Genomic DNA, 25,329 nt, shown 5'->3' on the forward strand with positions numbered 1-25,329 from the left:
CTCCCAAAAACGTATAAATAACTTCTACTTTTAATTGTTTCAGTGTCCCAAAGACGTTTTTTTTTTTCAAAGAGACATCTCTGGGTTCTGATTCAATTTAGCTCCAAAGCCGAAAATCCATTTTAAAGCAATAAAACTGGCCACTGGAGGGCAGTAGTGCATTTGGTAAGACCCGCAACCTGATTCAACGGAACGAAGGCCGGGCCAGGGCGCCGGCGGAAGACGACCGAATGGATGGTCAGGATGCCAGGCGGCGGACGACCGAGCAGAACAACCGGGAGGACGCCCTGGATGCCAGGACTGGACGACCGAGCAGAACGACCGGGACCACCAGTGCAGCGGACGATGCCGTTCGGTCCGTGCTGCTCGCCGAGCAGAGCCCGCGCCACCGTGCTCGGCCGGTCGCGTCCCCCGCATCCTCCAGTGTCCCGCATGGAAACACGCACGGCCAAACCAGTTCCCCCCCAAGAACACAAGTTCCCCAGGGGAACTCTACTAATGCCTTTAATAGTTTTCACCTACTGGCAGGTGTAACAAACACATACATAGGCAGAACGAACAAGACGCCTGCCAGATCGCCATGTGTCAGATCTAAACTCCCCCACAAATTTCTTAAAATATATGGTCAGCTCAATCATATAGACACCCGATATAACCAACCGAAGACAGAACACAAATTGATAAATTTAGTAAACTTTTAGTTACATAAATTCATGTTGATAGACAGTAGCTTTTGCGTTCAAGAACCTCAGGTCTCCCCCAAATGTTCCTGGCTCACATCGACGAAACATTCACAATCATTTTACTGGTACTGCAGCACAGTAATAACAATCCTCCCACCTGTATAATTACAGGGCACTGGGCAGAATAATAATCATGAAACAATAAATATGTCAGAAAGTAATGGATGGCTAAACACAAATAAGTCCAAAACATTCTTGCGGACAATTTTCAAGCCTCAGTTGGTCGCTGCCTTCCTCAAGTCAAGAGGCAACCGTCCCCTATTAAAATGCCACAACTTGTAAGCTCCTTGTGGCTGACTCGATGTGCCGTTGCTGAGACTGATGCGGCCAATAAAGAATGTTGTCTCTCTGAGTCAGGGTCAGTCTCACATTTTGTTTTTATTCAGGCCAGCATCACAAAAGCAAGGTTAATGAAAAAGACGAAGCACACTTGTTTTTTTCTTTTATCCGACGGTCCAAATTGTTCTGGGACAAAAAAGCAATAGCTCCAATAGTGCAAAGGGAATACAGAATGAACCCAGTGAATGAAGTGATGAGGTCTGATTTGCTTTAAATATAGCAACAGTGTCCTTCGGCGCTAGCTTTTGAGAGACTCAGCGTATTCTGGACAGTTGTGTTTGTCCATTCGGGCTTGCCGGCCCGAAGCCAACGTGAGTGGCAGTGGATATTAAGGTCAGACGGCAGCGTGATCTAAGGAGAATATGGCCGAAGCTTTATGCATCCAATCCCGCTACAACTCTGATCCCATGCTCTACTCTCGGAGTCACTTTGAAATAAGCTGAATTTGGTTGTTTGGGAATACTTGGCCACTTAAAAACTCAACAGAGCTTCAATTTTGCAAGAACCAACCTAGCTGAAAATACGCAGTGTAGCCGTTCTACATGAATTGCTAAACAACAAGGGTATGAATGTTTACTTAGAAGCACCAGAATCATTTGGGAATCAACACAGCCTCATACTGGGATTTTTTTGGGAAGGGGGGGGGGGTTAACTCACTGCAATATTTCAACTTTCTTATCTGAATTTGAAATGTTTGTCTTCAAAAAAATTAAGATAATGGCTACTTTATTCTTGTAAAATGATGACTTAATTTCTGTTCCTACTAATATACAGTGGGGCAACTAAGTGTTTAGTCAATCACCAATTGTGCAAGTTCTCCTACTTGAAAAGATTAGAGAGGCCTGTAATTGTCAACATGGGTAAACCTCAACCATTGGGGCAGTACTTCTCAAATAGTGGGGCGCGCCCCCCTGTGGGGGCGCAGAGCGATGCCGGGGGGGCGCATGTGACGTCGGGGAACATGCTTTTATTTTGTTTTTTTGCCGTACTAGAATAAAGTGTACTTGCACATCCACTCAGTAGGTGGCAGTGGCGCTCTCATTTTCAGAGTGCGCGCAGTATTTTTGAACTAAGGAAGAGCACTCAGCACACACAGAAAACAGATATGAAGAGCAGTGTGCCACCGCCGACTCACTCACGCAGCGACCCACTGTCTTGTCCGGTTCTCACGTCGCCGCCCGAGAAGTGCCATTTTCGGCTTGGGATCGTCACGACGACCGCCCTCACCTACGGTTCTACCTCGGCCGCCGAGAATGCGCTTTTTTCGTGCCGTTTGCCTTTTAGCTTTGACTTTTAATACAGTGGGTGATGAGGTAAGACCACTGTTTACTGTGTCTAAAAATAATTATAGCGGACAGCCAGAAGCCAAATCAATTAAGACGCCACTTAGAGACATTAGACACCAATCTCATTGATAAGCCGCTTGATTGTTTTTCAGTGAAAACGTGCCGAATATTGCCAACAATAGTCCTGCTTGGTCAGTGTTATATCAGTAAACCAGTGAGCATTGTTAGCATGCTCATTGCAAAATAACTCCACACCATTGCAAAGGAGGTAAATACTGTGAGCAGCAAAAATAAAAACTGTCCTGTCCAAGGACACTCTTTTCTTTTATTAAGTTTTGTTTTTTCGGTCAATTTTTTTGGCATATTGTCCTCATGGGTGAATGTTTCTAATCAATTTTAATTTGTTATTATTTACTGATTTTATTACATTTAATTTTTCTGTATCAAATGGTCAAAAATGTACCTTGAGAGTATTTTTTAACAATGTTAATAAAGTTATACTTTATTAAAGGTCGATCTATGTTACTTTTTTTCTTTATTAGAAAAAAAAGGACACAATGTTAGGCAGATGCGTATTTATAATAGTAATTTTATAGACAAATGATACTATTCACAGCGGCGGCAGAGAGTTTGGGGGGGCGCGAAACATTTACGTCTTCCTTGGGGGGGCGTGACAGAAAAATAATTGAGAAGCACTGCATTAGGGACAGAATGTGGAGAAAAAAAAACAGAAAAATCACACTGTTTGATTTTTAAAGAATTTATTTCCAAATTAGAGTGGAAAATAAGTATTTGGTCACCTACAAACAAGCAAGATTTCTGGCTGTCAAAGAGGTCTAACTTCTTCTAACGAGGTCTAATGAGGCTCCACTCGTTACCTGTATTAATGGCACCTGTTTTAACTCATTATCGGTTTAAAAGACACCTGTGCACAACCTCAGTCAGTCACACTGAGGAGCTGGGACCACAGTGACAAAAGCTACTATCAGTAACACATTGCGCCGCCAGGGACTCAAATCCTGCACCGCCAGACGTGTCCCCATGCTGAAGCCAGTACACGTCCAGGCCAGTCTGCGGTTCGCTAGAGAGCATTTGGATGATCCAGAAGAGGACTGGGAGAATGTGTTATGGTCAGATGAAACCAAAATAGAACTTTTTGGTAGAAACACAGGTTCTCGTGTTTTGAGGAGAAAGAATACTGATTTGCATCCGAAGAACACTATACCCACTGTGAAGCATGGGGGTGGAAACATCATGCTTTGGGGCTGTTTTTCTGCAAAGGGACCAGGACGACTGATCTGTGTAAAGGAAATAATGAATTGGGCCATGTATCGAGAGATTTTGAGTGAAAATCTCCTTCCATCAGCAAGGGCATTGAAGATGAGACGTGGCTGGGTCTTTCAGCATGACAATGATCCCAAACACACAGCCAGGGCAACAAAGGAGTGGCTTTGTAAGAAGCATTTCAAAGTCCTGGAGTGTCCTAGCCAGTCTACAGATCTCAACCCCATAGAAAATCTGTGGAGGGAGTTGAAAGTCCGTGTTGACCAAAGACAGCCCCAAAACATCACTGCTCTAGAGGAGATCTGCATGGAGGAATGGGCCAAAATACCAGCACCAGTGTATGAAAAGCTTGTGAAGAGTTACAGGAAACGTTTGGCCTCCGTTATTGCCAACAAAGGGTACATAACAAAGCATTGAGATTAACTTTTGGTATTGACCAAATACTTATTTTCCACCATGATTTGCAAATAAATTCTTTAAAAATCAAACAATTTGATTTTCTGTTTTTTTTTTCCACATTCTGTCTCTCACGGTTGAGGTTTACCCATGTTGACAATTACAGACATTCATTCATTCATTTTCCATGCCGCTTATTCCTCACGAGGGTCGCGGAGGTGCTGGAGCCTATCCCAGCTAACTTCGGGCAGTAGGCAGGGGACACCCTGAATTGGTTGCCAGCCAATCGCAGGGCACAAGGAGACACACAACCATTCACGCACACACTCACACCTATGGACAATTTAGAGTGTTCAATCAGCCTACCATGCATGTTTTTGGGATGTGGGAGGAAACCGGAGTTCCCGGAGGAAACCCACGCAGGCACGGGGAGAACGTGCAAACTCCACACAGGAAGGCCGAAGCCCGGGATTGAACCCTTGATCTCAGAACTGTGAGGCAGACGTGCTAACCACTCAGCCACCGTGCCGCCAAACAATTACAGACATCTCTAATATTTTCAAGTGGGAGAACTTGCACAATTAGTGGTTGACTAAATACTTATTTGCCCCACTGTAGCATTTGTAAACTCATCTAATTATATTGCAGTATTCTTGTACTACTTTTATTATTATTTATATCTTGTAAAATTGAGACTTGTGTGACATACAAAAATATTAATTTTTTCTAAAACTACAACACTATTCTCTTAAAATGTATACTACTCTAGAACTCAATAAATACACTCTTTCATCTTAAACCAGGGTTCCCCCCTACATTAACAAGATTGTGGCGCATCGCTACACCAAAATAAAAGACGCCACGCATTGCAAATGAGATATATATTTTTTAAGGCTGTTTCAAACTAGCCGCAGCCTGGTGTGAAGGGTTCAGCGGCAACCTATTCATTGTGTATTGTAATGTCTATAACTATAATGCCCCCTTAAAAGATGATCCGAGCAGCAGCCCGCTTTTATTGTTATATTTTTTTTCTTTATTTTTGTTGCCACAATAAAGTGGGTAAGCCAATAGCGACTTCTCTCCTTCTTCCCCGCTTTCGGGACCTTAGAGTATTTTGGATCAGACTTTTCGGCGAAAGTGAGCAGTGGACAGCCGTCTTGGACGGAACGGCAAGTTTGAATGAATTTGTGCTGAGAGGCAGGGCCTTGCTCTATTTTCAGAGTGCCGTGCTAAAGTCAACAACGCATCCAATAGCAGAGGAGTAGGCTTACTTACATCTGTGCAATCAGGCTGTTTTGGTGGATGGGTACACGCAATTACGGCTGATGAAACCTTGATAAATGCCCTTTATTTCCAAGTTTTGCAAGCTCTGGCACACTCAAAAAATGACTCATACCTCTCCTTGATAAGCCAAATGATACCTCGATGTGCGGTTGTGTGGAAATGTAGTTCACGAACAACAACAAAAACTATTCACCTTCTCACTGAAACTAGTAAAACTCTTTACATGGCTATTAGAATTTCCCCTAGTCCTTGAAATGGGTCCGTTAACAGAAGGACTATTATTGTTGAGGTATTGTTGTACGTATTAGGGCCAAATAAAAGGAAAAAGAAGGACTACAAGATGTAAGTCGTACTATTGCTATGAGAAAAAAAGTTCTATTTTTACGTAGGGTAATGTAGCTGTAGTCAGCTACGCATTTTACGTACATGTACCGTAGCTGAGAGCTACGACATTAGCCTGTCTAATGAAATATTTTAAATAGATCTTTTTTATGGTTTTTCATGGGGAAAAAAAAAAAAAGTCATGATATGACGCAATTTTGGTGAGGCTGTCCAACTCTGATGCAACCCAGCACCACAGCTTAAAAAAATCCTTGGGGAAACCCTGTATAGGTTTCTTATTTAATACAATATATATTAAAAACATTAAATAAGATAAAAAAATCTAGAGTGTCATTTTGGGGCCATACCAGAGTGTATTTCCATTTTTATTCATTTTCTTAACTTCGTTTTTTATAGACATGTTATCGATATAAATGTATTTACAGACATATGAAGATAATATAGATCATAAAAAAATAATGACAATACATTAAAAATGATAATAATAATTGATAATTTATGTTTTAAATCGTACCAAAAATAGTCACTTGTCCTATAATTTTGAGTACCGTAATTTCCCAAATATAACGCGCCCCCCCCCCCCCCCCCCAAAATCAAACTTGTAAAATCATGGTGCGCATTATACACGGGTGCATGGATGGAGACAGAAATATATATATTATACATATATAAAGACCGATTTAAAAAAAAAATTGACACGGCCACGTTGTGTTGAAGAAACGTATGCGGCGATCCATTGCCGACCATTACGGTACGTGACATCACCATTTTGTTTCGGTAATACTTCACTCTGATCGACCGAATGATTTCGTCTGTGTTAAATTCTGCTTTTTTCACTCTTCATAAAGCACAGAATTTAGTTTCTTGAACTCATTTGAGTCAATGTTTGTTGCAGCTCCGCAACTCGGACCATAACTAACGTAACAAGACAGATTTCCTCTGTGTGTCCGTCAACTATATCTGTCCCTCGGGAAACTTAAACCCAAATAACAATAGTTCCTATTGTTACTGTCGTGTCGACAGCCATGAGCTCTCTCGGATTTCCGATTTACGTTCTCCCTTTCATTTTACCGTATCAATCCATGGAAGAAACATTTATTCATCATGATGAAACGAGCAAGTTATACAGCAGCCTTTAAAAGAAAAGTCACATCTGTTTTGTTTTCTCCTAGATTCTGGTAAGTTCCCGAAGTTATCAGATCATATTAATGCCGTACATATTGTCAGTTTAAGGTAATGCTTTGAACTACCAATTTGCTATGCTTGTGCTGTGTTTCACCAGTCAGTAAAATGACATTTCTATATCTGTACACGAGCTTTGTTTTCTTATATTCTTCTATTTATTGGTGCTAAAATTAGGGTGCGTGTTATACAGGGGTACAATAATTTCCCCTAGATTTTACAAGTAAATTTGGGGTGCGCGTTATACACGGGTGCGGCTTATATTCGGGAAATTACGGTATGACTTTTTCCTTCTAACCAATTCAACTCATTGACTGTAACTGACGGTGACAGACATCCAATCAATTTTTCTTAATTTTACAGGAAGCGATCATTCCCTGCCAGCCTCTCCCAGTCAAAATGGATTGGACCATAGACTTCATTATGATTGACGTGTCAGAATCGACCTTCATCCCGCAACGCCTTTAAGGAGGGGGCCGCCCTGAAGTCCGCTTCAGTTATTCCCAGTCGGTCGCCGAGTAAAAACATGCAGGATTTTAACACGCCGGATTTAAAACGTACGAAAGCTGTACCGCATTCAAACAGGAAGGATTGTCTCAGGAGTGATTTGTTCGAGGATTCAAGGTAATTATTATATTTTTCATAACATGCATGCATTTTGAAATGTTGTGAAAAAAATCAATGGGAGAATGGGAACCGCTACGGCATTGGCGTCATTCTGTACGTAAAATAGATGCGTAACTGCCCGATTTTTTGTTCTTTTAAAAAAAGAATCGAGACAGTTTTACGTTCATATCTGTAACGGATTCGGGGATTTATGCATTTATTCACAAGAATTTTCAACGTAATAAGCTCTGTTTATAAATGGCGGCCGCCGCATTGACGAACAGACGACCGTAGCCTCGTACTTCGACATATTTGCGTAAAATAAATGCGTAACTGCCTGTTTTTGTGCTCTTTTAACAAAGAATCGAGACTGTTTCACGTTCATATCTATAAAGAATTTGGGGATTTGAGCATTTATTCACAAGAATATTTATCGGAGAGCTCTGTTTACAAATGGCGGCCTCCACATTGACTAACAGACTAGCATCATACTTCAACACATTTACATAAAATATATGATAACTACCTGTTTTTTTGCTTTTTTTAACAAAGAATCAAGACTGTTTTACATTCATATCTATAAAGAATTTGGGTTTTTAAGCATTTATTCACAAGAATTTTCAATGGAAAAAGCTCTTTGTGATTCCACTTGATCAGCTTTGACAGCCACGTCAACGATGCAGGCCCCCTATTAATTGGCCCCGCGCCTTGTCAATAGTAGTGAAGTCTATTTTGATTGGACGTTTATCACTGTCAATGGCACTGAAACATCTTTTTTTACAGCACCAAAAGTATTCCACATTATTCATGTGTTCATAGTTTTAGCTGATATGTGCAGCGAATTAAATGGCTTTTAGGAGTGACATTAAAAATGGCCGTGATGAAATGTTATCTGGCTGAGTAGTCGTAATTTTTTCTGCACCTGCTGTTAAATCTATTGTAATACTATTTAGAACGTTGGACCAATGTCAGGTAGTGGGGTCCTTTTTATATAATGATTCCAAGCAACACTTCCCTAACTAGCGTGAATTGAAGTGTTTTAATCCAAACAATACAGTTCAATGCACTCACTACAGTACGCATTTGATAACTTTGTATTCGAGGCACGGACTTGGTAGCCTCGGGCTACAAGCAGTGACTTGACTAAAGAAGTCTGTGTCTCCTCTTTATCTCCACAGCCCTAAATTTGAACTCTCTACTGCCTCGATTGTCACTGATCTGGAGCCAAACGGGCGCCATACGCCATACTAATCACAGAGTGATGATGATGAGAACGATATCACAATGCAGTGATTATGCCATTAACCATGCTTTGGGGGGAAGCCATCCACAATCAAATCTACTGTATTAGACTGAAGAAGCGGAAAATGCTAGAAACAGCTTCCCTGCACTTTAAGCAATATATCAAAATTATATATAACAGAAATTAGTGAATACAATCTCGTTCTTGAAAATAATAAAGATTACAAATACAGTGGGGCAAATAAGTATTTAGTCAACCACTAATTGTGCAAGTTCTCCCACTTAAAAATATTAGAGGCCTGTAATTGTCAACATGGGTAAACCTCAACCATGAGAGACAGAATGTGGAAAAAAAACAGAAAATCACATTGTTTGATTTTTAAAGAATTTATTTGCAAATCATGGTGGAAAATAAGTATTTGGTCAATACCAAAAGTTCATCTCAATACTTTGTTATGTACCCTTTGTTGGCAATAAACCTGCCAAACATTTTCTGTAACTCTTCACAAGCTTTTCACACACTATTGCTGGTATTTTGGCCCATTCCTCCATGCAGATCTCCTCTAGAGCAGTGATGTTTTGGGGCTGTCGTTGGGAGACACGGACTTTCAACTGCCTCCTCACCCCGTGGCGTCAAAATGATAACAAGAACGGTGAGCAAAAATCCCAGAACCACACGGGGGCACCTAGTGAATGACCTACAGAGAGCTGGGACCACCGTAACAAAGGCTACTATCAGTAAAACAATGCGCCGCCAGGGACGCAAGTCCTGCACTGCCAGACGTGTCCCCCTGCTGAAGAAAGTACACGTCCAGGCCCATCTGCGGTTCGCTAGAGGGCATTTGGATGATCCAGAAGAGGACTGGGAGAATGTGTTGTGGTCAGATGAAACAAAAAAAAAAACCTTTTTGGTAGAAACACAGGTTCTCGTGTTTGGAGGAAAAAGAATACTGAATTGCACCATACCCACTGTGAAGCATGGGGGTGGAACCATCATGCTTTGGGGCTGTTTTTCTACATAGGGACCAGGATGACTGATCTGTGTAAAGGAAAGAATGAATGGGGCCATGTATCGAGAGATTTTGAGTGAAAATCTCCTTCCATCAGCAAGGGCATTGAAGATGAGACATGGCTGGGTCTTTCAGCATGACAGTGATTCCAAACACACAGCCAGGGCAACAAAGGAGTGGTTTCATAAGAAGCATTTCAAGGTCCTGGAGGGGCCTAGCAAGTCTCCAGAACTCAGCCCCATAGAAAATCTGTGGAGGGAGTTGAAAGTCCGTGTTGCCCAACGACAGCCCCAAAACATCACTGCTCTAGAGGAGATCTGCATGGAGGAATGGGCCGAAATACCAGCAGCAGTGTGTGAAAAGCTTGTGAAGAGTTACAGAAAATGTTTGGCCTCCGTTATTGCCAACAAAGGGTACATAACAAAGTATTGAGATAAACTTTTGGTATTGACCAAATACTTATTTTCCACCATGATTTGCAAATAAATTCTTTAAAAATCAAACAATGTGATTGTCTGTTTTTTTCTCTCCACATTCTGTCTCTCATGGTTGAGATTTACCCATGTTGACAATTACAGGCCTCTTTAATATTTTCAAGTGGGAGAACTTGCACAATTAGTGGTTGACTAAATACTTATTTGCACCACTGTATCTTTACAATGCTTAATCTGAATAAATACATTGAACACACCCAAAAAATAATTAAATGTAAATAAACTTTGCAGATTTCAATTCAATCATCGCAGGGGTTGCAGTCCCTCGCGGGTGGCGGAACCCATTGAAAGCAAAAAACGAGGTATCACTGAAATGCCATTTTTTCTTTTAATTAGGTAATTATGGTTTAAATCTGAAATCCAGTGTCCAAATAAATCAATCAAAAAGTTCAATATTAGAACTCAATGTGTCCAAACCTAATTAGCAAATAAATAAAAACATATGTAAAGGTTCCCTGAGCCTTCAAAACTGTCTCCGTCTGAGCCTGTCAGGCTACACAATCATGCAGAAGACTGTTGAATTGGCAGATGTCCAGAGGACAGTCATCGACACCCTTCACCAGGAGGGTAAGCTTTGCTTAAGCAAATTGACAGAATGAGCAAAAGGTAGAGTGGTAGGTAAAAGTGTGGTACGAAAAGGTGCAACAGCAACAAGGATTAACTGCAGTATTAAGAAGAATGTCACACTTCACAATGAGTGGACTGAGGCTAGAATTTGTACATGTAGAGCCTCTGCGAATACTATACTTTTGCTAAAATGTCGCATTCCTTATGTCAAGCCACTCCTGACTGATGCTCAACGGTCCAAGGTCCTTTGTTCAAATTAAAGTATTTAAAAAAAATGTTCATATCAAAAATAATGGCCCCATACTCTGGATAATGGCACAAATCCACATGGCTTGAAATCCAGCGTAAAGTTTCCATGGTCAGTGGCGATTCGAAGTGATGTCATCTTCTGGCGTTGATCCACTATGCCTTCTGAGGTCTGCATTCGATATAACAATCTAAGAAATTATCGAGCACTTCATGCTTCCTTCTGCTAACAAATTGCATGATGATGCAGGTTTTATTTTTTACCACGACTTGACACCTGTCCACTCCTCGAAAAGTAGCAAAAGCTGGTTTAAAGATCATGATATTACTTTGCTTTTTGATTATTTTTTGATTGGTGTTTTGTGACCTTATTCGACGTATTTATACTGAATTTGGTGGTTTCATCATCTGTAAGACAGAATCTTAAACAAAAAATGTTTGAAATCAACAAATGTTTGAAAAAATGTCACTCTAAAATGTCTGACAAAAGATTTTGCACCTTTTCACGATATACGTGGCATATGACATGCACTCGCTCAACGTGGGCAGAAAACGGATAACAGAAACTTCTGCTTGCCTGAAGAATATGCAACAAAGTTCTACAATGATCACTTTTACACAATTCTCTTGCATATTTTACAAGAACTGAAAATATAACACCCACGGTCGAATTTGCAGCGATATCGTGCAATAGCAGGCATCAAGTGCGAGCGATGAGCTCTGACTGAGTTATATCACCAGACAACACAAGAGCCACCGGGGGACTACTCACTGAATGACAGTGAAGATGCCGAGTTCGTTGTCGTCCGGGTTCATCATTGCTGACAGGTTCTCGGTGCGGGCGCTCCTTCCCAGCGTTTCCCGTCAAGGCGTCCCTCGTACTCAAATGCTCCGGGCCGCGCTCCCCAGACTTGGCAAAGTTGGCCACCCTCTTGTTTTTATTTGGACTTTTCTTTCTCGTCTGACAGAGCGTCTGATGGCGTACAGCGGCCCTGTCCGAGTGACTCGCCCGTGCCCCCGGGGAGGACAGCGAGCTTGTCGCTTCTGCCTCGGTAATGAAATAACATCACATTCCGGGCCAGTGCATCAGAAAACAGAGGGATCAATGGCTAACAGCTGGACTCTGATAGGGCGCCGCGCCTGCCCGGACTGCCTCGATGAGCACAATGCTCTGGCAAAATTCGCCTCCGCTCCACTAGGCCGCCGACGGGGACTGACGCAGTTTTGTAGAGGAATAACGCAGAAGGTGTTATTTACATGATTTCTGCACACCAATTTGCAGTAGCCGACATGAAAATCTGAACCGTGCGCAGGGCTTTTAAAGATGGCATGTTTTACAGGCAGGAGAGCTTAAAATTAAGCTGAAAACATAATCCAACTCTATCATTATCTGCCTGCCAACTGTCAACCTTAAACGAGCCAAACCTAAATCCTATATAAACCAACAAACTGGATCTTAACCTAAATGTGGCAGCATTATTTGATCATTATAATTCCCCATTTTCCTCATGGACATCATGAGTGTTCACACTGTATTATTGCATGCAGTCAGCCATGCATGAATGGTGTACACAGTCTTCCATTAGTTATGAGCTAAGGCACGTGTCTTGGCCTCTGCAAGCCAATGGACGCGCTTGCATAACACATGCGGGTATGCGCGGAAGGAAGCTGAAACTTTAGCGCGCAGCTTGGATAAGTGTGTCATTGTGTGAGAATATTTGATTCACTCTGAGGAGAAATTGGGAATTGACTTGGTAACTTCATGTGCCAGCCCTCCCACCAAGATAAATTGAATGTCTATCGCAGTCGATTGCAGCCTTTGAGTTAAATTGACGAAGGGGGAAAAAGTCGTACTACAAAATCAAGCTAGTTGGAAAGCTATTTCTTTTGAAAGTTTTGATGTAAAACACAATAACACGTTAGGAATACTTTTACAGTGCCTGTGACATCATTAAAAAAAAATCTTAAATAGCATTAGTATGTGAATTAGAATCATATCTTGAGATGATTCGACTATATACAACAATTTGGCAAAGCGCAGATGACGAAAAATTAAGTTTTTAATCTGCCGTTTGGCCCTGCCAGTCATAATTGCGCTGTAGCGTCCCCAGCTGGAGGATGACCTCAGCAGGGTCACGGTTTCATCTGATTTAGAATTCAGCCCACTGAGGAGGAATTATTCAGAACGAGGATAATGCGACGAAAAGCGCAGCAGAATGTCATCGTTTCAATCTCTCTCCTCCAATATTTTTACAGAATATTCTTTTTATCTAAGTAGGTTTCCCCAATTGCTGAATAAATGGTATGGTCATGACAAATAACAGTCTTGTCCTAAATGGAATATGAAATATTCAAAATGAATTTATTCAGTACGACATGGCAAATTTACTCCATAATGGTCAAAACTATCAACTCCTTCCACCTCCTGAACGATATTTTATGCCACTGGAGTTAGTCCGGGTTTTTTCATTTCCCTGCCCCGGCTTTGGAGAGCGTAAACAAACCAGGAGGCATGACAGCTAGCCGACATGCTAACCCGAACCGAGCCACGTTTCAAAGTCTTATTCTCCCCTTTCAAAGCGAAAAATCACACAAAACTACCCTGGATCATGTCACACAGTGGCGGAGTTGTTGATAGTCTTCACTGATCGACAACTCCCTTGGCGGCGAGCGAGTTACAGCTCGTCGTTCCCCTTCTGCGGGCAGGAGAGCTCGTTTGCCAGGGAAGCAGCTGGAGAATGACGGCCGGACGAACCAGTTGACGTCGGAGGAACGTGTAGCTGCCCGAGCCCAACCTGAGGATAGTGGTCCATTGCTGGGCACACAAAGAGGGCAGAGGGGGCTTGAAGTCTGGACGATATGGAGAAACGCACGAGCATAAGCCGAGTATAGCGCTCTCCTGGTGGGCACGCGAAGAGGACCGAGTGGGGTGTGCGACAAGCTGCCGGTTTTAGGCCGAGTGGCATTCTCTGTGGAGCATTGTCAGCCATAAAATGTAAGCCACCTCCGTATTAAAACGTGTGCCATGATCCCAGTATTTGACATAATACAAAACACAATGTTTACTCACGTCCTTGTGAGTCCAATGGTCCCACAGTTGTCATCTTGTTTTGGCCAATCTCGGGGTAGGGTTTTTTGAAACCCAAAAAGGCTCACACGCCTCTCCCTGGTGCAACAATAATTTTCTGCAGCACATTTGGCTGGCATGATGTGAAAAATAAACGAATTAATCCGCAAAATCAGCAGTCCATCTGCATTCTATAAAGCAATTCTGTATTGTGAGATGCTTACCCGGGTGACATCACATTCACATTCCTCCTCAAAACAGAAAGTTATTCATTTTCATGGTGCGGGAATAAAAAAAAAAAAAAAGAACAAATAAAACGATCGTTTCCACACACATCCAAGTGGTCCATTTCATTCAGGAGCATAAAATACCGTGTGAAATATGAAATAAACATGCTTTTTGCTGTCATAAGCACTTTAAAGCAACACTAGTTAAATTTTCAACCTTTATAAAATATTTTCAAAACATTTGTGATGATATGTCGCCTGACAATAGTTGAATGACACCTCTTTTATATCTTGAGGGGGTCTGTATCGCTTTCACCAGCACTAATTAACTTTGAGGAGGGTGGCAGCAACCTTGCCACAAAAAACAATTACAAATGTGCTGACTACTTCACGGTGTAAGTCACTTCCCTCTTTCCCCATTCATTATAAAGACGAAATCGATGCGAACGCTTTCGCGCGAGTTCTGCAAAGATGGCAGACCAACAAAAGAGACAAAAAGTTTTGCCCGAGGAGGAAAAAAAAGGGAGGGTACCAGGATATTCAAGAATAAACATTGGCCGCGCTTTCACTCGCTGGCGTGCTGCCCCCCTCGCACCCTCAACCAAACCTGTCAACACTGACGACTTCGGGTGTGGTGTGGGGGTTAGTCATACTAAGCTACACAGTTGCTATCCATCGTATGTTATTGTTTAGTCACAACTGGATTCATTACATTATTACTACTCATCCTTCACAACGCCACTGGAAACAGAAATGTTGTTTAATCCATCTGCAGGCAACAGGGAGATCATGATTTCACGACATTCTGCGGGTGTGCGCTGGTCCTCATGGGAAACGCAGTCTTTCTTAAGGCAAAACACGACCGCTTTTGTCCCCTTGCGTCGCTAAAATCGATCAAAACTGAAAAGTAATCTACTGTTGCTTTAAGGAAACTGAAAAATTTGAGTAACTACTTAAAATCTTGATTAAAACAGTTTTATTTATTCATTTGCTTTTTTTTTTTTTTTTTTTTTTTTTTACGGTGCAGTAATAGTTTTGTAATTTTTTGGCAAAGTCTGAATATTACGAGGTAAGTAAGAGTACAAAAATATTGTAATTTGTGGTAATGTTAGGAAAAAAAAAAATTCATGATTCTAAATTTGCCATTTTTTAGTCATAGTCTAAATTTTATTGGGACAAGCATTTTAGTTTTACACTATAAAACGGATGATATAATAATAATTAAGTGGTCATACTGTAACTATGAGAATTATCCAACTATTTTCTGAGAATAGTTATTACATTACCAAAGTGTATCTGGGATATTTGAATAAAATTGTGATTTAAGTTAGCTGAAACTATCTTATAGTTAAAGTCCTAATTTTTTTATTGCTTCTGGGATATTATTTGAATAAAATTGTGATTTAGGTTAGTTGAAGCTATCTTATACTTAAAATCCTATTTTTGTATTGCTTTGGGTGTTCAATGTATTTATTTAGCAGAGCATTGTAAAGAGATACATACATATAAGACACGCCCCCCCGCCCCCCATAGTATAACAACAAAAAAATATGTATACACATCTATTTTAATAAATGGTTTTTAAGCACTTGAAATGTCAAGTTTTAAACATGTTACTGTCCAACCGAATTATTTTTAAACAAGAATAAAGTAGTAGAAAAATGCTTGGCTTTATTAAATGCTTCACTAAGTGAGTCCACGCAAAAACGCTCAAGCTGCTCACTTACACACAATCAGTTGCCACAGCAACTGTTTAACAAGTTAAACAATGACTGACGCATGCGGCGCTTTTGAAGTTCGTGTCTCTGGCTAGATCCAACACAACATCCGTCAATCATCGTTAACTTTAACAAGCAACTCCAGTGCACGCCTGATGAACAAAGAGGAGGGAGAGGGAGGGAGAGGAAAGGAGGGATGAGGGGGGGCTGGAGTGAGACTACACGATCGGCTCGGGACAGCTCTTCTGAATATATATATATTTTCAAATTGAAAAAAAAAAAAATCAGCGATGGACTGAGGGTGCGAAATTTGAGGTGAGGGATCACTGTAAGAAAAACAGTACTATAGAAACTATTAATATTAAAGCTTAATAATTTGGTAGAATTAAGTCAAAACATTGAAATTGTAATATATATATATATATATATATAATATATTATAATATATGAATAAATGTATTTAATATTATATATTATTATATTATATAAAGTTATTTTGCCACAATAATATTGTCATTTCGTCATTCCGTAATTGCAGTAGTTAAGAAAATAGTTGACACAAAATGTTAACAATTTACAAACTAAAGGAGCACTCTGAGGAAGCAAATATCCACCTAAGCAGTGACCTTTTCTCTTCTTACCAACTAACTAACCCTGCAAATTTACTAATAATCCCTTTATTCGTTCTTGAGTTATCGTGAAATTCCGATTCCGAAATCCGTGACCAGTGACCTCATGACCCAATTCACAATTTTCTGAGTACCATATATTATTACAGTTCCGCAGTTTTCAAAGTTCACATGCTATTCACACAGCCATTCAAACAGCATATGGTCAAAGTGTAAAGCAGACAAAAGCAGACCTTTTTCTGGGAGCAAAATCCAGCACATGAATCCACCCAATCACAGTGCCTGCTCCTTGCCCCGAGGCCACAACACACTGCATCAGTGGCCTGCTTTTCTATGACACACAGGTCACAGCATTTGAAGTAAGAACAGAGGCTGCTCACTAACCCTTCTGCCAATACTACATGACTAAGAAGCACATTTATAGCATGTTGTCTTGGAGTCAGAATGGTGGCGATGAGGATAATAAGACTGGAGGGTGTTATGAGACCTGTCTGCTTTAACCTTTTATATGGCAGTCATTTAATTAATAGGCAGAGGTGGGTAGTAACGTGTTATATGTACTCCATTACATTTAATTGAGTAACTTTTGAGAAAAATGTACTTGCGCAGATTTTAACCTCTCTCTTCTTTAATTGGCACTGACTGATCACAGAAAACAGTAGATATGATCCTTTAAATTTCATGATACTAACTAAAGAAACGATTCACTTTTCAAACTAGGAACTATTTTCTCCACTTGAAGGCACCCATGCTCTTTGGACGAATAATGTTTCATTTCTGTCACTTTTTTCTCCCGCCGGAATTAAATGATTATTTTTGTTGTTGTATTTCTTTGGCTTAATGTGGCTATTTAATGAGTTATTGTACAGTATCATTGTAACAACAGTTCATATAGATAACTTTGTGCTGAGAAAAAACAAAATCCAACAAATTTGTAAGCAGTTAATCACAATGTTACACATTACTTGAGTATTATTTTCACCAAATACTTTTTTACTTGTACTTGAGTACGTTTTTTGGAAGACTACTTTTACTTTTACTTGAGTAATATTATTTTGAAGTAACGCTAGTCTTACTTGAGTATAATTTTCGCTACTCTACCCACCTCTGCTCATAGGCTGCCATTGAGAGCGCTAGACGTACAATCCACTTCGACTTTGAACGGCGAATGAACATTCACTGAAATCTGAACGTTCACTGCCAGTCATCCCAGTTTAAATTAATCTAACATCCATTGTTGTTAATGGCAGGCAATGGGTTAAATCAGGAGTGGGAAAAAGGGTCCTCGAGGGCCGCAGTAGGTCCTGGTCTTTGTTCCAACCAAGCGAGCGCAGACAGTTTAACCAATGTGGTTTCTGTGGAAACAAAAAGCACCTGACAGTGTTATTACTAACGGTGTTAGAGTATAACGGCTTTTCAAACAGCGTTATTTTCTTCAGTAGTGGGTAATCTAATTAATTACTATTCCCATCTTTGCAACGCCGGTACCGTTACTGAATATGAGAAATGGCGTGTTACTACATTTGGTTGAATGTACCGCGAGTTGTCTGATTTTGTCTCAGCTACCTGTGAGAGAGCAGAGCGGGAGGGGGGAGGAGGGAAAGGGTGAGGTCGTTGCAAAAGCAATGATGATCGGCTAGGTGGCTTGGAGTGTCAGCATAGCATTAGTGTTCTTGTTAGCATTAGCATTTAGCTAATCTTAAACTCTTGGGCAACTTTTTTTTTTTACATTCAGTTTGTGGCGTCCGCATGGATACCATTAATTGAAAATAATGTACTGTTTTCCTGCTGAGTGTGCATTATCATCACCAAGTTGGCGCTGTACTTGTAGACGCTACAATATAATAATTTGTTTTTGTTTTTTATTACCAAAAATAGTCACTTGCCCTAAACTTTTCTTGAATAACGTTTCCATTACCCTTGTGTGATGTCTTTTAATTAAAAAAAAAAAAAAAAAAAAAAAAAAAACTAGAGTAAAGATGGAAGAAGCAGGGTTTCAGAGCCTCTCCTCCATATTGAAAAATATATCTATATATATTCGGGGTGTGACGATACACACAAGTCACGATTCTGTCCATACCTTGGTACGGGGGTCATGGCTTGGTGCGGGTTAAGTACAACATGAAAAACAAAAAGGCACTTTTTCTCACAGCATTTGAAAGTCAAAGTTTGTATACCATTACATCGTTATATAGGTCAAATAAAAAAACAAAACAAAAAAAACAAACACACACACACACACACACACACAAAAAACAAATGTATAAAGTGAATGAAAAGGTTAATTCAATTCAATCACTTAATATAAACATCTTTGATGTGAAAGGTGTTATAAATGTATAATGTACGGGTAATAACGTATAAAACATCAAACGTAACGTATGTTACTTTGCTGAGTAACTAATTACTTTTACACTGAGATAGTGGAGTTACTAACTCAATTACTTTTGGGAGAAGTAATGTGTAACTGAAACTAGTTACTTTTTAAAAGTAAGATTAACAACACTGCTTGCAAGACACCAGATTGGTGAAAAAGTCTCCTCTTGATGGGCATGAACAAAACCCCGCACTGTACTGCAGCCTTTTGTGGAATAGTTTGCCCACCTATGAGTTAAATACTATCAAATAATAATAATTTTAAAAATTGTACTTTAGAATGTTATTGGAGGCCTTAACCAGACTGTATTTCTGCTTTTAATTCATTTTATTTTGTTCTTAATAAATATTGTACTCAGCTGTAAATGCATTCATTAAAACAATAAATAAACTATATCAAAATTAAAATTGATAAACCACAATGATTAATAATAATAATGAAAAAACATATCATTCTAGTTGGAAACTGGCATCCACATGTGGATATCCCTTTTTGGATTACATAGGCCACACTTATTTACTAAATGTTAATATTGTGGCCTACATGACCCAAAATGTAATGTCCACATACATGGATGCAGTGGTTAAGTTAATTTATCAAAATAAATAGTAACTTGCCTTAAGGTTTAAAACATTTCTAAAGCGCTTTCTAAAAGTGTGTTTCAACTTATTTTTTACTTTTTATTTTTTTTAATACGACCACAAAAAGTTTTAGTTGCTTTAAATATTTAGATTAAGGTTATAAATAAAAATAATATTTTATGATTTTTGTAGTTCTCGATCTTTCATCGAGGACTACAGAAACTTCATTTCAATTACAGTATACTGTAGAAAACCTAAAGTCAATCCACATGATTTACTATCGTGGGCCACACAAAATTCTGTGGTGGGCCCAGTTTGGCTCCATGGCCGCGAGTTTGACAATTGAGAGGTATAGTTTCAACAAACAGGAAAGTCGTAGACAAGGTTACATGTGCTAACCACTTGGCTAACATGCTTGTCTTGTTTTCTTGTACAGTACTGTCGTTGAAATGTTGCTTAAGCATTTCATGTGAAGTTGATTGTTTTTTGTTTCATTACGAAAATGTTGACAAATTGCATGTTTACCAGAATCCTGCGATTTCGAACATTCTTCTGTTTAAGCCATGGAAAGAGACTAGAACTATAAAGTAATTTCAAAAAGCATCACGACTAACACAAACAAAAGGTGCAATTGATTCCAATTGTGTGTTGTCGGGGGGTGAAGTGCCTCACAACTTTTTTTTTTTTAAACAGCGAAAAGACTTTTTTCCACTCACATTTCATGGTGCACAGCAAGCAGCAGATGTGCTCATTTGCATTAAATGATGAGAGCGGCTCTATGCTTATAGAAAGAAATACTTATCTTAATGGTGTTTCTGTTTGTAAAAGGAAACGCTTGGATGTGATTAGAATTTTCTTTTGCAAACAAAGAATGCTAAATAGGTCATTTATCATCCCTAATTAGTCAATAATCAATTAACTAATTTCGGAAGGCAGTTTTACCAATGCATCCATCATGATGATTTTTTGTAAGCAGAGCATCAGAATGAAACAGATTCGCAAAAAAGAAAAAAAATGCTCCATCCGTTGACAGGAAGTGCAAAGCAGTCGGTCAATTTCGGTCAATGAGATCACAGGATATCACATTCCTCAAATCAGTGTCAACATGGCTGCACAAGCCCCTCCCCTCTCTGCTGCCCCCTGGGAAGATAGGATTCACAGCATCCAGCCATTAGCTGTAATGTCGGAGAAAAAAAAAAAAAAATCAATGTGCCCGTGTAAAGCCTGCGAAGGTCATCACGTCGACCATCCAATTCAGACGCCGCGTAGCGCTTCAGGCTTGATGGTCAAGCTTCATTTGGAATGTCAATGATTCGTCATTCATTATTAGCTTGACCATATGGAGGATAACTGGATTTACTTGGGCAAAGGGAAAATTGGCATAAAATTATTGATTGATAAATACCAAACGAAATGAAGCCTGTCCCCCCCCCCCCCTTTTTTTTAAATGTGTCTTTCACACATTATCGGAACATTCTTTTGCCTTTTCAAAGAGCTTTTTTTTTTTTCTTTTTACTGTGACAACACTCAGGGTTTATATTTTATAAAACAATGTGCTGAAAAAAGTAGGACTGAGAAAATTTGGGGAGTATTGTAACTCTGTAAACTGTAAAATTATTATTATTATTATTTTAAAAAGTAGATGTTTACAATGATTTTATTTAATTAATTGCAAAGATAATCATCTGCTTTCATCGGAGACGAAATCACAGTTTCTCCCCTTTCGTTTTATTTAATTAAAAATGAATTAATTCGAAAATATTTAGTTTTTTTTTTAGTTTAAAATATATTTGTTAAATAAGCAGAATATTTTCACTGTTCATTATTATTATCATTATTGATCAAATTTTTAAAAAATGGATGAGAAAAATATGAGAGAATGTTTTTTGTTTTTCACCTTTTTAATTCAAAACATATTGTTAATTCTATAGAATAAATTTTTTAAATTTAAAAATTACATTAAAAAAGAATACTAACTTTTTTTTCTAAATTTTTTAATTAAAAAAAAAACTGAAAATTTACTATTGAGAGGCTCAAAAAAGGGCATTTGGACAATATTTAAGTTAACAATGTCTGAAAACAATTGGACAATCAAAGTAGTTATCGATTAATTTGATAATTCATTAGTTGTCGATTAGTTGAGGCAGCCCAAAAAGAACTTTCACTCTGCAACACTGTATTCTTGGATCAAATAAGTGGGAAATTTGATTTTCCCCACTCAGATGGGACTAGTGGCAACCTTAAAGCATTTCAAGTGAATGTAAACAACAACGTTATCTAATTTTTGTTTTCACCTTAGGCAAACCAGAATTGTGGCAAATAAAGGAATAGTTTACCTTATAGTTAATGTTCCTCAAGTGATAGTTTAACTTAACCCCACAAAGACCTGATGCTCAAGACCACACTATTCCAGATCATAACAAGCCACTGGCAGCCATTTTGTCGGCAATAGCCGTCCGATCCATTTTGACTTGCAGGGGGTGACGAATAATCGCTGCCAGCCCTACCAGTCAAAATGGACGTCTATCAACATCAATGGCAGTGAAACGCAATCATTCCCCATCCACTCATCCGACATACCTCAGCATCTCCGTGTTGTTTTCCAATATGTCACTTTTGCCCTTTGTGTCGCCATAATCATCCATGTCTTGCTCATGCAGATACGAACAACTGCAGCAACCGCACAAGAAGGTAACCGCTCTTGATGCAAAGGGAGGGGTAGAGGCCTCCTTGAAACATTGATAGCCTAAAGTAAATTCTATCAAGAGCAAGGGGATATGTTGAAAAAAAAAAATTGAAATCAATACTTTGTGGCCGAGTTGAGTGGAAATGCAAGATGGTATGGCGCTATGCTGATGCGAAAGTGGTTTAATCAAGTATTTGTTTGGCTACTAGATTGCTTTTCCTCCCTCCATTATTCAGGCTTTTACTGGACACATTATGTGATAAGAAATATGAACGATAACAAGAAAGAAATGATATGAAATAGCTGCAGTCAACTGAATATGACAACGCATTTGTGTTGTTCAAGGACACCTTGCTTCCTTTTGAATCCCAAACACTACCATCTGCTGGAAATGTGATGTCAATGTCAGCGATGACTCATTGAGTTGTGCAGATATTCTTTAAAAGGTCAAATATACATTGCCAAAGATGCATTCAATCAGTCATTTGCTTCCATTCTCGCTCTGTTTGTGAGGAGGTTTTGCATCTGTTATGATTGTTAGTGATGGTTCACCGCACTGTGATGCATGGTTGGCTGTTGGCAGCAAGTCAGTGCTCAGTTTAGCTCCTGAGCACACACAAGTGGTCTATACATAATATTGCACGAGAGCTGTAACAAAATTCTGGACTGTGAAAATGTCAAAACCCGAGTGAAATTTGCCAGTAACGTCATTTTAGAAATTGCTTCCTTTTACAGTTTTTGTTGACATAGCGGAAATATTCTTCAGTAGTTTATGCAGATGTGACCTCATAATATATTTTAGTGATAGACGGGTTCTTGGCAGGGCAGATTCTCGGCACTGATATTTAGAAATTTGATTTACAGTGGTATGAAAAATTACGTGAACCTTTTGGATTTTTCCCACATTTCTGCATAAAATCACTATCAAATGTGATCTGATCTCTGTCAAAATCACACAGATGAAAAAAACTGTCTGCTTCAACTAAAACCACCCATTTATAGGTTTTCATAGTTTAGTGAGGATGGTATGCAAACAATGACAGAAGGGGAAAAAGAAGTAAGTGAACCATAACATTTAATATTTTGTGGCCCCCTTTTGGCAGCAGTAACTTCAACCAGACGCTTCCTGTAGCTGCAGATCAGTCTTGCACATTGATCAGGACTAAACTTTGCCCATTCAAACTGCTGTAGTTCAGTTAGATTCCCGGGATGTCTGGCATGAATCACTGTCTTTAGGTCATGCCACAGCATATCAATAGGGTTCAAGTCTGGACTTTGACATGGCCACTCCAGAATGTGTATTTTGTTCTTCTGAAACCATTCTAAAGTTCATTTACTTCCATTTTTCCTCCACACATGACGTTGTGTGTTACTCCCAAACAATTCAACTTTGGTTTCATCAGTCCACAAAATATTTTGCCAAAACCTCTGTGGACTCTCCAAGTGCCTTTTTGCGAACAATAAGCAACAATGTTTTTTTTTTTTTTTTTTTTTTTTAGAGAACAGTGCCTTCCTCCGTGGAGTCCTCCAATGAACACCATTCTTGGCCATAGTTTTACCAATAGTTAATGTGTGTACGGAGATGTTGGACTGTGCCTGTGATTTCTGTAAGTCTTTAGCAGACACTCTAGGGTTCTTTTTTTACCTCTCTGAGTATTCTGCACGGAACTCTTGCGTCATCGTTGGTGGACTGTCACTCCTTGGGAGAGAAACAACAGTGCCAAACTCTCTCCATTTGTAGACAACTTCTCTGACTGTCGACTGATGAACATCCAGACTTTTAGAGATGGTTTTGCATCCTTTCCCAGCTTTATACAAGTAAACAATCCTTGATTGCTGGTCTTCAGACAGCTCTTTTGGCCGAGCCATGATTCACATCAGACAATGCTTCTCATCAAGACAATTCTTACCAGGTGTGTGTTTTAGAGTGGGTAGGGCAGCTTTAAACCACTCATCAGTGATTGCGCACACACCTGACTTAAATTGTTAGGTAAAAATTGGTTTCAATTGCTCTTTAAGTCTCCTTAGGCAGAAGGTTCAGTTACTTATTTTTCCCCCCTCTGTCATTGTTTGCATGCTATCCTCATTAAAATATGAAAACCTATAAATATTTGCGTGGTTTTAGTTCAAGCAGACACTGTTGTTACATCTATGTGATTTTGACAAAGATCAGATCACAATTGATGGTGATTTTATGCAGAAATGTGAGAAGTTCCAAAAGGTTCCGATACTTTTTCATATCAGTGTATATCCGTATGGCCCTTTTTTCAATGCAACTGGCCGTTATGAAAAACAAAACAATACTCGGTAACTCGGTTATTTTGGCTCGGATGCAGCCGCGCCTCTCTCTCCTGCCTGCCGCTTACTGCACTAGTATTCACCCCGTCCTCTGGTTTGTTAAATGGTAATGGTAATTGGACTTATACTTGTATTTCGTCCTTCCACCTTTTTAAGGCCCTCAAAGCGTTTCACATTATATCCTCGTCTACATACTGGTTACGCAGAACCAGGAGCAATGTGGGGATTAGGATATTGCTCAAGCATACTTAGCAAGATCATGAGGGCGGAGAATCGAACCCACAACAACTGATTGATTTGACACATTTCTGTGCAAATTTTATTTAACTTTGTATACTACCTGTATTTCTTTCTAAAATCTTTGGAAGCAAGAACTCCTGTACTTTTTGTTTTTGTTTGAAGTGAAAACAAAGTCAAATTATTTAAGTTACAGTATATTGAAATTTTATTTGAGCCTGTGTTTTCTAACATATTTGGCCATATGGATATTTAATATCAATTTTAACAATCCTGAGACATTCAAGTAATATAACTAAACAATTGAAACTCAAAAGAAGATATTTTATAACTTCTGTGAAATGTAATTTTAAATATATGCTATTTCTGTTGAGGAATAAATTATGACACCTTCACATTCAGTCCCACTTAAAATGGCTAAAGTCACACACAGGTGTATCACATCAGGTGCACATGAATAGAACATCATTACCCAGTTTTTTGAAGGT

At 39.4% G+C, this 25,329-nt stretch overlaps 1 protein-coding gene across 2 annotated transcripts in view; it reads right to left on the reverse strand.

The window, feature by feature from the left end:
• frmpd4 (FERM and PDZ domain containing 4) overlaps window positions 1–22,443 on the reverse strand; it is a 98,240-nt gene extending 75,797 nt beyond the window's left edge. The window contains exon 1 of one of the 2 annotated variants that reach the window (XM_057851790.1): window positions 22,201–22,443. In XM_057851790.1, coding sequence (XP_057707773.1) covers window positions 22,201–22,265 — 65 coding nt within the window. In that variant the 5' untranslated portion in view covers window positions 22,266–22,443. Of the gene's footprint in view, window positions 1–11,793; window positions 12,242–22,200 lie in introns of those variants that run through there. The other variant, XM_057851791.1, reaches the window with a different exon arrangement.
• Between the last annotated feature and the right edge of the window lie 2,886 nt (window positions 22,444–25,329).

This window comes from Corythoichthys intestinalis, chromosome 12, assembly GCF_030265065.1.
Source record: "Corythoichthys intestinalis isolate RoL2023-P3 chromosome 12, ASM3026506v1, whole genome shotgun sequence".
NCBI lineage: Eukaryota > Metazoa > Chordata > Actinopteri > Syngnathiformes > Syngnathidae > Corythoichthys > Corythoichthys intestinalis.